This window comes from Pongo abelii, chromosome 18 (assembly GCF_028885655.2).
Source record: "Pongo abelii isolate AG06213 chromosome 18, NHGRI_mPonAbe1-v2.0_pri, whole genome shotgun sequence".
In the NCBI taxonomy this organism is placed as follows: domain Eukaryota; kingdom Metazoa; phylum Chordata; class Mammalia; order Primates; family Hominidae; genus Pongo; species Pongo abelii.
The window spans coordinates 27,277,270-27,289,324 of record NC_072003.2 but is presented as its reverse complement, the minus strand read 5'-3'; the positions used below and the strand labels follow the sequence as shown (position 1 = coordinate 27,289,324).

Sequence of the window (12,055 nt, the reverse complement as noted above, 5' to 3'; positions counted from 1 at the left end):
CAGGTGATCCACCCACCTTGGCTTCCCAAAGTGCTGAGATTATAGGCGTGAGGCACCGCACCCGGCCAAGACCCCATTTATTTAAAAATTAAAATAAAAAATTAGGCAGACATGGTGGTACACTCCTGTAGTCCCAGCTACTCAGGAGGCTGAGGTGAGAGCATCGCATGAGCCCTGGAGGTTGAGGCTGCAGTAAGCTATGATCGCACTACTGCACTCCAACCTGGGTAACAGAAGAAGACCCTGTTTTTAAAAAAAGAAAAAAAAGGAGATGATTCTCCATGCTACCTCCCTCTGGTCTCTGCCTAGCTTCCCTGGCTGAGCTCCTAATGCCAAACTCCACAGCAGTGATTCTCAACCTTGAGAGCTCATCAAGTCACCTGGAGAGCCTATTAAACACAGAACACTGGGCCCCACCCCTAGAGTGTCTGATTCAGGAGGTCTGGGGTGGAGCCCAAGAACTTCATTCCTAAAGTGCTCAGGAGATGTCGATACCGCTGGCTGTGACACTGCATACTGATACTGCATACTGATAGATAGCACACTTTGCAAACCACTGCACTACAGCTATAACATGACCCCCAGATGTCTGCTGGCTTCTATGCTGGTGGGGATGGGAGCGTGTGCATCTGGCCAAGTGAAGAAAGGGAGGTCCACATTTCGAGATCTCATAAATAACCCCACAAAAACCATATGAGTTAGGCATCTCACCTCTGAGTTCCCGGTTTCCTGAACAAAGAGCTCACTCTTCCTTTCCAGGTTACCTTTTCATCTTTTTCCAAATGGTCCCATAAAAGCTGTGATGCTGTCAAATGACACGTGGGGCCCTCTTCAACCCCAATGTACACACAGATGTTACCTTAAGGAATAGCAGCAGCAGGATTCTGCCCCTCAAAGACCCTACATGGAGACGTTAATTAATGTATGACACAGCTAACGAAAACCATGATCAGCTCTCTGTGAGTGCCTCCTCTGTACCAGGCTTGTACAAAGTGCTTTATGCATCAGAACAACCCTCTGATGTCAAAACTATTATCATTACGTGCCTAGCACGTAAGTGCTCAAGAAATGAATAACAATGCTGGTATCAAAATAACTACCATTATTATCTTCTTCATCTTAACACTCAAACCCTTACAACGTTAGGTTTCAATGACGGTGTTTATGTTCACTCTTCAGCCTCAGTCAGTAGTCTTACAACCCATCATCGAGTCACCAAGTCTGCCCTCTATTTAATTTCACAAAGAAATATCCTCCCAGCAGCATAACAGTTTGATTAATTCAGGTGTAAACTCTTCTTTCCTGATGCCGACAAGTACTTCCTGCTGAGTCTTTGGGGATAGAAAACCTTCCTGTGGGTACATGGACTGTGGGAAATGTGAGAGTTTTATTCTTGCATTATAAAACTTATGTCAAAGCCATCTCCACACCCAAACCCTCCAGGAGGGGGTCTTCAGTTCAAGAGGACTTCAGTCCCTGCTTCACTCTGTTTTGCCTTGGGTGGGAGCTGGCTGCTGAACTGCCATCTTATTTACTGACTCAGACATAGTGTATGTTTCAGAATTAAATTTAAATACTGTTGAGATAAACAACATGACCTTTTCAATGTCAGTATGAAGGGAAAATGACACAGTTGAACCAAGAGAAAGAATGAGGGCAAAATTAGATCCTTTATCACAGTCCAGAAATGGATCTGAACTCTGCTCACCCAAGAACCATTCTCAGAAAGCTGTCATCTAAGACAGTTACAATAATTGAATCGATGAAACAAAAATTCAATAGGCATCGTCATTTCCATCTTTATAGAGACTAAGCTGGGCCAATGGAAATGTCCATCTTAGTACCCAGTGATTTTGTGCATATGTGTGAATACATACACCCATGTTCCAGTAGACACATTGATGTCTACCCCTCAGGGAGCATTTGGAAAACACGGGGCACAGGCAAGAATACCTTGTGTGTGAATACCCGGCAGTCAGAGAGAACGGGCTACTTACAGCTTTTGGCTTATATGGGGGCTGGATCTCTTTGCGTTCAAGTTTCTCCCAATCAATATACCGGAAAAATGCATGCTCTTTGATATCACGTTCGCCTTCAGGTCCACAACCCAGACGTTTGCCTGGGTGTTTGGTCATCAGCTTCAAGAGAAAGAAAAACATTGAATTTGATCAGTTTCAGAAGAGGAAATGTAAGACACTCAGAAATTATTACTCCAATGCATTAGGAAAGAAAGCACAAATGAAGAATCTCAACTCATTTTTGTTTTTTGCTTTTTATCCCAGCAAAAAATCCCAGCCAGGACTTTGCAGGAGAGGACCTGATAATAGGACCCACTGCCAATCATCTCTTATGGTTAATCAAAATGAAGCCTGAATGTGGCCGTGAACTTCAAGTTAGAAATGCCGCAAGAGGGCCAGGCACAACGGCTCACACCTGTAATCCCAGCACTATGGGAGGCCGAGGCGGGCGAATCACAAGGTCAAGAGATCGAGACCATCCTGGCCAACATGGTGAAACCCTGTCTCTACTAAAAATACAAAAATTAGCTGGGTATGGTGGCACACACCTGTAGTCCCAGCTACTCGGGAGGATGAGGCAGAATTGTTGAACCCGGGAAGTGGAGGTTGCAGTGAGCTGAGATCGCGCCACTGCACTCTACAGTCTGGCGACAGAGAGAGACTCCGTCTCAAAAAAAAAAAACAAAAAACAAAAATAAAAAACAAAAAAAAAAAGAAAAAAAGAAATGCCATATGATCCATTTATCCATTTTGGTTTAAGAATAAGTTTTGTGTAATTACCAGTGCATGTAATTAGGACAGTTTCAATATCTTCAAACTTCCCTCCTCCCACAACAAGAAAACTGGAGTTTGACAAAAGCAAAGGCTACATTCATTCAGATAGCATTTGCATTTCTCAGTAAAGCACTTGCAAAAATGACAAAACAGAAGAAAAAGTGTTAGTCAAAGGGGCCCAAGTTTCAAGTAATTACTTTCTGAAAGCTCATTAAATAGTCAAAACCTAGCCCAGCTCACTTCCCCTGTATCATACATTACACACAACACCGCTGAGGTTTCTTTGGTGTTCCGTTTAAATTACTTAATTATCAAAACCCTCCATCTTTGGGTCTCTGAATGCTAAATAACAAGATGAATAGATGCTCCAAGATGAAACCAGACAGGCTTCCTCTTGTAAATGAGTCCAAAGCAGCATGAAAATATCTCTGATCTCAAGACTTGAGCAAATGCACAGACAGTAAAGACAGAAGACTTGGTGACTAATTTTAAAAGAAAGAAAGAAGCATACAAGTCCAAAAGCTTTCCGGAGTTGACATCACATTGAGCAGCCCATGATGGCAGAATCTTCTGCCCAGGACTTGCTGATGATGGGGAAGGGATGAACCCAGAAATTCATTCCTACACTGTTGGATAGTCACTCAGCCTGTTGCCCCCTTACCAGGTAATTTGTGGTCACACACACAAGCATGTACTTGTCATATAAAGTGTATCCTCCAGGGTGGGGAAATAACTGAGCACTTAGCTACTTCTTTTTTTTTTTTTTTTTTTTTTTTTTGAGACGGAGTCTCACTCTGTTGTCCAGGCTGGAGTGCAGAGGCGCGATCTCGGCTCACTGCAAGCTCCGCCTCCCGGGTTCACACCATTCTCCTGCCTCAGCCTCCCGAGTACCTGGGATTACAGGCGCCCGCCACCATGCCCAGCTAATTTTTTTGTATTTTTAGTAGAGACGGGGTTTCACCATGTTAGCCAGGATGGTCTCGATCTCCTGATCTCATGATCTGCCCACCTCGGCCTCCCAAAGTGCTGGGATTACAGGCAAGAGCCACCATGCCCAGCTGCTACTTCTTCACTTACATGCATGATCTTCCCTGATCGTCATAATAACCCAATGAGGCGAGTATATTATTTTTCCCATTTGAATAAAAAGGCAATGAACACTCAGAGAAGTTGAGGAACAGCAAGGACTCAAGAGACAGGAAGTGGCAGAGTCAGTAAGAGCTGGGTGCAGACTCCACCTCTGCCTAGCTCTAAAACTTGGGCTTTTAAGAAAAATGGGAGCGCATTTCACACGTGGTTTTCTCAGGAATTTTTGTGGCCTGGCTTTGTCAGGAGAGATTTATGGAGGGTGAGGAAATTGAGCCAAGGCTTGACATTTGTGTAAGATTAGGATGGGAGGAAAGAAAGGGCAGTGAGGTTTTGGTTCACACTGATAATAGTATCAATAACGGTTTCCGTGTACTGAGCATGACAACATATGCGTTCAGGCTCCGTGCTAAGGGCTTCCCGGCCATTACCCATTACTCTTTAACCTTTGCAACAATACTCTGAGGCCTCAGCAACTATTATCTCCCATTTTCCAGGTAAAGGACGTAGGTGCAGAGAAGTAAAATCATCTGTCTAAGGTCAAACAGCTAAGGAGCAGGGCAAGGCTTTGAACAGCTCTGCCTGGCTCAGGACTCTTATAGCTTTATGTTCAGTCTCAGCTGTTCAGTGTCTGTTGGTTTTCACCCTAAGGTACAGCCTATTTGGGCTTCTGTTTGCTTCAAGTTTGTTCAAAGTGGGAATAGCCATCTGAGTAAGGTTTTACTAATTTTTTTTTAGTAGAAAATCGGGCCTTTAAGGGAATGGACATATAAAGGACACTGCTTCAATTAAACAGGTGACTGTTTTCAAAAGCTCAACTGAATTTCTGTCTAAGCAGGAGGATGCCAAGCAAAGAAAAGGTACTGCAGAAACATCCAGCATTAATTCAGAGTCTCTGCCCAGTTCCCGCACTCTGCTCTAATGTGCCCGAAGCCATGTAGACAGCTGGATTTAATCACTGTTCCAATCTCTGATCACCTCCCAGACGTATCCCCTGGGGCTCGCTGTTCCGGAGGAAGCATTTAGCTGTTTGCTTGAGCATCACTCGTTTTTGGAGTATCCTCCTTGAAGGAAGAGCCCCATTGGACTCAGCCCACTCAATTAATAATGATCCCCAAACTCAATAGTAAGAGAGTCACCCCAGTTAATCATGAAGGTTATGGGTCCTGAATTAATAGAAAACGGCTCTACCAGGGAAACTGCTAATTGGAGCGGGAGCTGAAGGCAGCTGACCTGGAAAACCCTCTCTCCTCCATGACCCACTTAGAACCCCCAGGCAGGGCGCCTGCCCCAGGCAGGGCGGGCGTGTGAAGGGGAGGACCCTGTGGATGTATTAAACACCTACTATGTGCCCACATCATGCAAGGAGCTTTCTCTTATGTTATCTCATTTAATGCTCTGAAAAACTCTTTTCAATGAGTACTACTATTCCATTTTTTAAAATAAACAGAAGCCCAGAGATGCAAAGGAAGTGGCTTAAGATCTTGCACCTAGGCTGGGTGCAGTGGCCCATATCTGTAATCCCAGCACTTTGGGAGGCAGAGGCAGGAGGATCCCTTGAGCCTGGGAGATCAAGGCTGCAGTGAGCCATGATCACTCCACGGCACTCTAGCCTGGGTGACAGAGCGAGACATTGTCAAAACAAAACAAAACAAAACAAAGAAAACACCTTGAGCCTAGAAAGTAGAAAGGTCAAGATTTGCAAAGGGTCCCTTGATCTCCAGAATCCCCTCCTTTAAAAGTTGCAATTCCAGGGGATGCAAACTCAAATGCCAAGAGGAACCTGGCAGATAACACAATAGCGTCAGCACTAGTAATAGTAATAATAACTTCCAAGGGGCTTGGAGCAGAGTGCCAGCCTCTATTCTAAGTGATTTACAGTATTCAGCTGTTTAGTCATCAAAGAACCCAGTGTGGAGTGCTATTATTATCCCCAATCTGCAGATGCCGTCAAACAACTTCCCCATGGTCCTACAGCAATTAATGCCTGAACCAGGATTTGAACTTGGATAGAATTGGCCAAATGAGAATTTCTGTGAATTACAGAGGGCAAGCTCCAACTACAGAGGGCCATGGTTTCCAGTCCAGCTGACTGGTGCTTTGTTAGAATGACAGGCCAATGTGGCAAGATCTGATTTTTCAAGAGAAACCTGAAAGCTGAATGTTTTTGAGGAATCTCCGGATCCTTATATGCTGGCAATTATTATTATTTTATTATTATTATTATTATTATTATACTTCAAGTTTTAGGGTACATGTGCACAATGTGCAGGTTAGTTACATATGTATACACGTGCCATGCTGGTGTGCTGCACCCATTAACTCGTCATTTAGCATTAAGTATATCTCCTAAAGTTATCCCTCCCCCATCCCCCCACCCCACAACAGTCCCCAGAGTGTGATGTTCCCCTTCCTGTGTCCATGTGTTCTCATTGTTCAATTCCCACCTATGAGTGAGAATAGGCGGTGTTTGGTTTTTTGTTCTTGTGATAGTTTACTGAGAATGATGATTTCCAATTTCATCCATGTCCCTACAAAGGACATGAACTTATCATTTTTTATGGCTGCATAGTAGTCCATGGTGTATATGTGCCACATTTTCTTAATCCAGTCTATCATTGTTGGACATTTGGGTTGGTTCCAAGTCTTTACTATTGTGAATAGTGCTGCAATAAACATATGTGTGCATGTGTCTTTATAGCAGCATGATTTATAGTCCTTTGGGTATATACCCAGTAATGGGATGGCTGGGTCAAATGGTATTTCTAGTTCTAGATCCCTGAGGAATCACCACACTGACTTCCACAATGGTTGAACTAGTTTACAGTCCCACCAACAGTGTAAAAGTGTTCCTATTTCTCCACATCCTCTCCAGCACCTGTTGTTTCCTGACTTTTTAATGATTGCCATTCTAACTGGTGTGAGACGGTTATCTCATTGTGGTTTTGATTTACATTTCTCTGCTGGCCAGTGATGGTGAGCATTTTTTCATGTGTTTTTTGGCTGCATAAATGTCTTCTTTTGAGATGTGTCTGTTCATGTCCTTCGCCCACTTTTTGATGGGGTTGTTTGTTTTTTTCTTGTAAATTTGTTTGAGTTCATTGTAGATTCTGGATATTAGCCCTTTGTCAGATGAGTAGGTTGTGAAAATTTTCTCCCATTTTGTAGGTTTCCTGTTCACTCTGATGGTAGTTTCTTTTGCTGTGCAGAAGCTCTTTAGTTTAATTAGATCCCATTTGTCAATTTTGGCTTTTGTTGCCATTGCTTTTGGTGTTTTAGACTTGAAGTCCTTTGACAAAATTCAACAACCCTTCATGCTAAAAACTCTCAATAAATTAGGTATTGATGGGACGTATCTCAAAATAATAAGAGCTATCTATGGCAAACCCACAGCCAATATTATACTGAATGGGCAAAAACTGGAAGCATTCCCTTTGAAAACTGGCACAAGACAGGAATGCCCTCTCTCACCACTCCTATTCAACATAGTGTTGGAAGTTCTGGCCAGGGCAATTAGGAAGGAGAAGGAAATAAAGGGTATTCAATTAGGAAAAGAGGAAGTCAAATTGCCCCTGTTTGCAGATGACATGATTTTATATCTAGAAAACCCCATTGTCTCAGCCCAAAATCTCCTTAAGCTGATAAGCAACTTCAGCAAAGTCTCAGGATACAAAATCAATGTACAAAAATCATAAGCATTCTTATACACCAATAACAGACAAACAGAGAGCCAAATCATGAGTGAACTCCCATTCACAATTGCTTCAAACAGAATAAAATACCTAGGAATCCAACTTACAAGGGATGTGAAGGACCTCTTCAAGGAGAACTACAAACCACTGCTCAATGAAATAAAAGAGGATACAAACAAATGGAAGAACATTCCATGCTCATGGGTAGGAAGAATCAATATCATGAAAATGGCCATACTGCCCAACGTAATTTATAGATTCAATGCCATCCCCATCAAGCTACCAATAACTTTCTTCACAGAATTGGAAAAAACTACTTTAAAGTTCATATGGAACCAAAAAAAGAGCCCGCATTGCCAAGTCAATCCTAAGCCAAAAGAACAAAGCTGGAGGCATCACACTGCCTGACTTCAAACTATACTACAAGGCTACAGTAACCAAAACAGCATGGTACTGGTACCAAAACAGAGATACAGATCAATGGAACAGAACAGAGCCCTCAGAAATAACACCGCATATCTACAACTATCTGATCTTTGACAAACCTGAGAAAAACAAGCAATGGGGAAAGGATTCCCTATTTAATAAATGGTGCTGGGAAAACTGGCTACCACATGTAGAAAGCTGAAACTGGATCCCTTCCTTATACCTTATACAAAAATTAATTCAAGATGGATTAAAGACTTAAACGTTAGACCTAAAACCATAAAAACCCTAGAAGAAAACCCAGGCATTACCATTCAGGACATAGGCATGGCAAGGACTTCATGTCTATACGCTGGCAATTATTAAATAAATTAAAAGCTCCAGGTACCACCTTCCCTCTACCCACTCCCACCCTTCAATAACTTGTCTACGGGGGCCTGTAGAGGCCTTCGTGTGTGCCTTCCTTTTCTTTATGGGCTTTGCTTGGGTTCCTAATGCACCTCTGGGACTCCCCTCTCTATTCTTCATTTTCTCTCTCCCTGCCCCACACCCTCAAAGAAAATATTTTCAAGCAATTCACTTTAGATGTAAGGGATTGAGACTAATTCACAGGTGGTTTCCCTAGGGATACATGCATCTTAGCCTATGTAGCTGAGGTGCAAACCTTAGGTGATTCATTAAGAGTGGGAATTTAGGCAGTGTGACAAGGCGCTTTTAGGCTGAGAGGCTGGCCCAGCTATTCCAAACTGGGCCAGGCCTCAGATTGGCCTGCCTGAGTTTCCCAGCTTTCCTTCACCCAAGACAGTGCATCCAACATCTGGCTGGGGTCAGGAAGAGCAAAGTAGGGCATGAAAAGTCTGCAAGCATCCCAGAGATCTAGGACTGGCAGCCCTGGTTTATTCAGACACACAGGTGGGAACCCGCTGATTAAGGCACGGCCATGTTCTAACCTGTACCACTGGGTGGAGGGAGAGCAAATCCTTTATTAGTATATTATGTGTGGAACATATTTTCTGGGCATCTAATTCTATTGCTTTCAGGCTTCCATCAGAGTTGAAAAATCACTTCATTTGGACAGTATGTTTAAAGGCAGTGGTCTGCAAGCCAAATGGAGACTTTTCCAAAATACTCATACCCAGACTTAATCTCTGGGGTGAGGCAGAAGCATGTGCATTCTGGTAAGGCACTTCGGGTTATCCTGATGGCTCCAAAGGTGAGGGTCGCTGATCTTTAGGATCTCACAAAAGTCACTGTGAGTATGCCCTGGTCCAACACAAGATGCAAAACAAACAATCCTTCCCCATAAACACACATACTGCTTTCTTCACAGGTGCCCTGTGCATAAACCGTAGATGTCCAAGCATGCATGCCTTTTTAGCCATTTGTGTGTGTGTCTGGGGAGAGGAGACAGTGGGATTTTGAGTACACTGAATTTCAGTCTGCTTATCTAGAGAATTCCTTAACCTCAACACTGCATGGTATTTTTTAGAACAAAAGTTGCACGCTCTTAGTATTAACTAAACACATACAGCAGAGCAGGGCATGATAGCCTGAGTTGTGCCAAAGACCTCTTGTGCCCTTTCCCATGACTTCCAGCTCTTTGACAAAATCTCTGTGCTTTCTACCTCATTCATTCAATAAGCATTCCCCTGTGCTGGTTCAGAGACTGCAGCCCAGCCAGCAGCAAGACGCAGCCGCAGGCAGCTCTCTACAGCACTTCTGTGCAAATCAGAAAAAAAGCTCTCTCTCCTCCGGGAGGTAGCAGCTCCACACCAGGGTTCTCATATTGGCAAATGGAGTGAAGGGTGGAGTTCAGGCTCTGTTCCCCTCTGGTGGGGTGTTCTTGGGCAAGGTACAGCCCACATTCTCCTAAATGCATGTGGTGGTCCTGGTCACAGCTTTAAGAGATGTACTTACCCCTTTGCAGATGGCCACAGCTTCCTTGGACATAGACTTGGGATAGGCTACGTTGTGTTCCATGATGGATTGGAAGAGTTCATCTTCATCCTCCCCTTCAAAGGGTGCCTGTATGACAGGGGAGGGTGGAAGGAGAAGAATCCCTGCTTGAACCCTCCCCCTAGCTCCCCTCAACTGGCAGACCCTCCTCCCTGGGGCCCACAGTGAAGCCACACACCCAGGCTTTCAAATGACCACAGACTTGTATGACCCCAAGGCTGGGAAAGTCATAGAGGTTCCAATTTATGAGCTGTTACCAAACATGCATTCTCCTAAAGAAACCATGTGGATGGGGGAAGGGAGGACTTCTCTTATCAATCACTTAAAATTCAATTACCTGCCCAGCCAACATTTCATACAGCAGGACTCCAAATGCCCACCAATCCACGGACTTCCCATAGGGCTGATAAGCAATTATCTAGAAAAGAGAAGGCATCCTATCAGGGAGGTTTGCAGTTCATGTTTCTTCTGGAGACAGATTTCACTCTTCTTTTACAAGAAGGCCAGTGCCCACCTAAGCTGTTTCTTTACATTAGCTACTCAGGGAATGACAGACATGCTTTGCAGAGGCACCTGCAGCTAGGCAAACACCTGTGGCTGTCACATTGCCTTTTCGAAGCACTAAGTAAGGTGTATTGTTATTATTATTTTCAAAACAGTGAGCATGGAATTTTTAAAAGGAAAAACTGTCTTTGCTCCTCTGTAAAAGTTACAACATTTACACAATAATGTAAATATACTTAACACTACTAAACTGTATACTCAGAACTGGTTAAAATAGTAATTTTACGTTACATGTTTTTAAAACATAATTAAAAATAAAAATGTTTAAGAGATAATAACATTTGTCACTATTTTAATATTTTTTTATAAAAGATAGCTAAGCTGAGATAATAACATGAAAATCACCCATAATCCTTTATTAAGAGAAAAATTATGACTAATATTTGGTCTACTTCATTCCATACTCTTTTCTCTGAATGCATATTAAACTCTGTGTGTATATGTGTGTTTTACATAAACACTTTAGTATTTGGACGATTTTTTTTCTTTTTTCTTTTTTTTTTTTTTGAGATAGTGTCTCTTTTTGTCACCCAGGCTGGAGTGCAGTGGCGAGATCACAGCTCACAGCTCACAGCCTTGGCCTCCTGGGCTCAAGCAATCCTCGCACCTCAGCCTCCTGTGTAGTTGGGACTACAGGTGCTCACCACCATGCTAATTATTTAATTTTTTGTAGGGATGGGATCTCTCTATATTGCCCAGACTGATCTCAAACTCAAGCAAAACTCCCACCTTGGCCTCCCAAAGCACTGGGATTATGGGCAATAGATCTTTAATAAACCCAGTTATTCACTTAAGTTTTCCTTGCTAATTTAATATTTGTATATGAACATAATCAATTTTTATCTGTGCATAGCATTCTGTTGAATGGATATGCCAAAATCTATCTTATAAATTTCCAATTGATTAGGTTTCTTCCAATGCCGTAACATATTCTTGTAATTAGACATTTGGACATCTGTCCAAGTATTTCCTTAAGATAAACTCCTAGATGTAGAATTGGTGGATCATATGGTATATATGGTTGTGAAATTTTTAATTCATATTCCCAAACTGCCAGAACATGGAAAAGTCTAGAAGAGCCATGTGACTGTCCATCTTTCAGTATGCAGGGATGTAAAACTAACCATGTCAGAGATTAAGAGGTAATACAGCAAAGGCTAAAGGCTGAGGTCTGAGGGTTAGGCAGTCTGACTTTGAATCCTGACTGCTGTCTACTGGTTGGCTGTCTGACCACAGGAGAAGTTACTGAACTTCTATAATCTCTATATCATGGAGTTATGTGAGGATTAATGAGATACTAGGTGGCTTTCGCATATTATGCCCTCAAAATGTTAACTAATCCTAGAATGTTTTATAATTCAGTTATTGCTTGTTTAACTCAAAAAGGGTATTTGAGCAAACTTGGCTATAAAGTGAATGTTTGTTTCTTGATCTCTATCTCCCACTTTGATTTCTATTCCAAAATCAGAAATGCAGAGATGTTGATTACAGGATACAAAATTTCAGTTCAGTAGGAGGAATAAATTCAAGAGATCTATC

At 42.6% G+C, this 12,055-nt stretch overlaps 1 protein-coding gene across 3 annotated transcripts in view; it reads right to left on the bottom strand.

The window, feature by feature from the left end:
* The window catches only part of PRKCB (protein kinase C beta), a 386,780-nt gene that overhangs the window by 27,587 nt on the left and 347,138 nt on the right, over positions 1-12,055 (bottom strand). For all 3 annotated transcript variants that reach the window (XM_002826246.5, XM_024233705.3, XM_054533655.2), the window contains 3 exons: positions 10,290-10,370; positions 9,914-10,021; positions 1,998-2,138 (listed from right to left, as the gene is read on the bottom strand). In XM_002826246.5, coding sequence (XP_002826292.3) covers positions 1,998-2,138; positions 9,914-10,021; positions 10,290-10,370 — 330 coding nt within the window. The remainder of the gene's footprint in view (positions 1-1,997; positions 2,139-9,913; positions 10,022-10,289; positions 10,371-12,055) is intronic.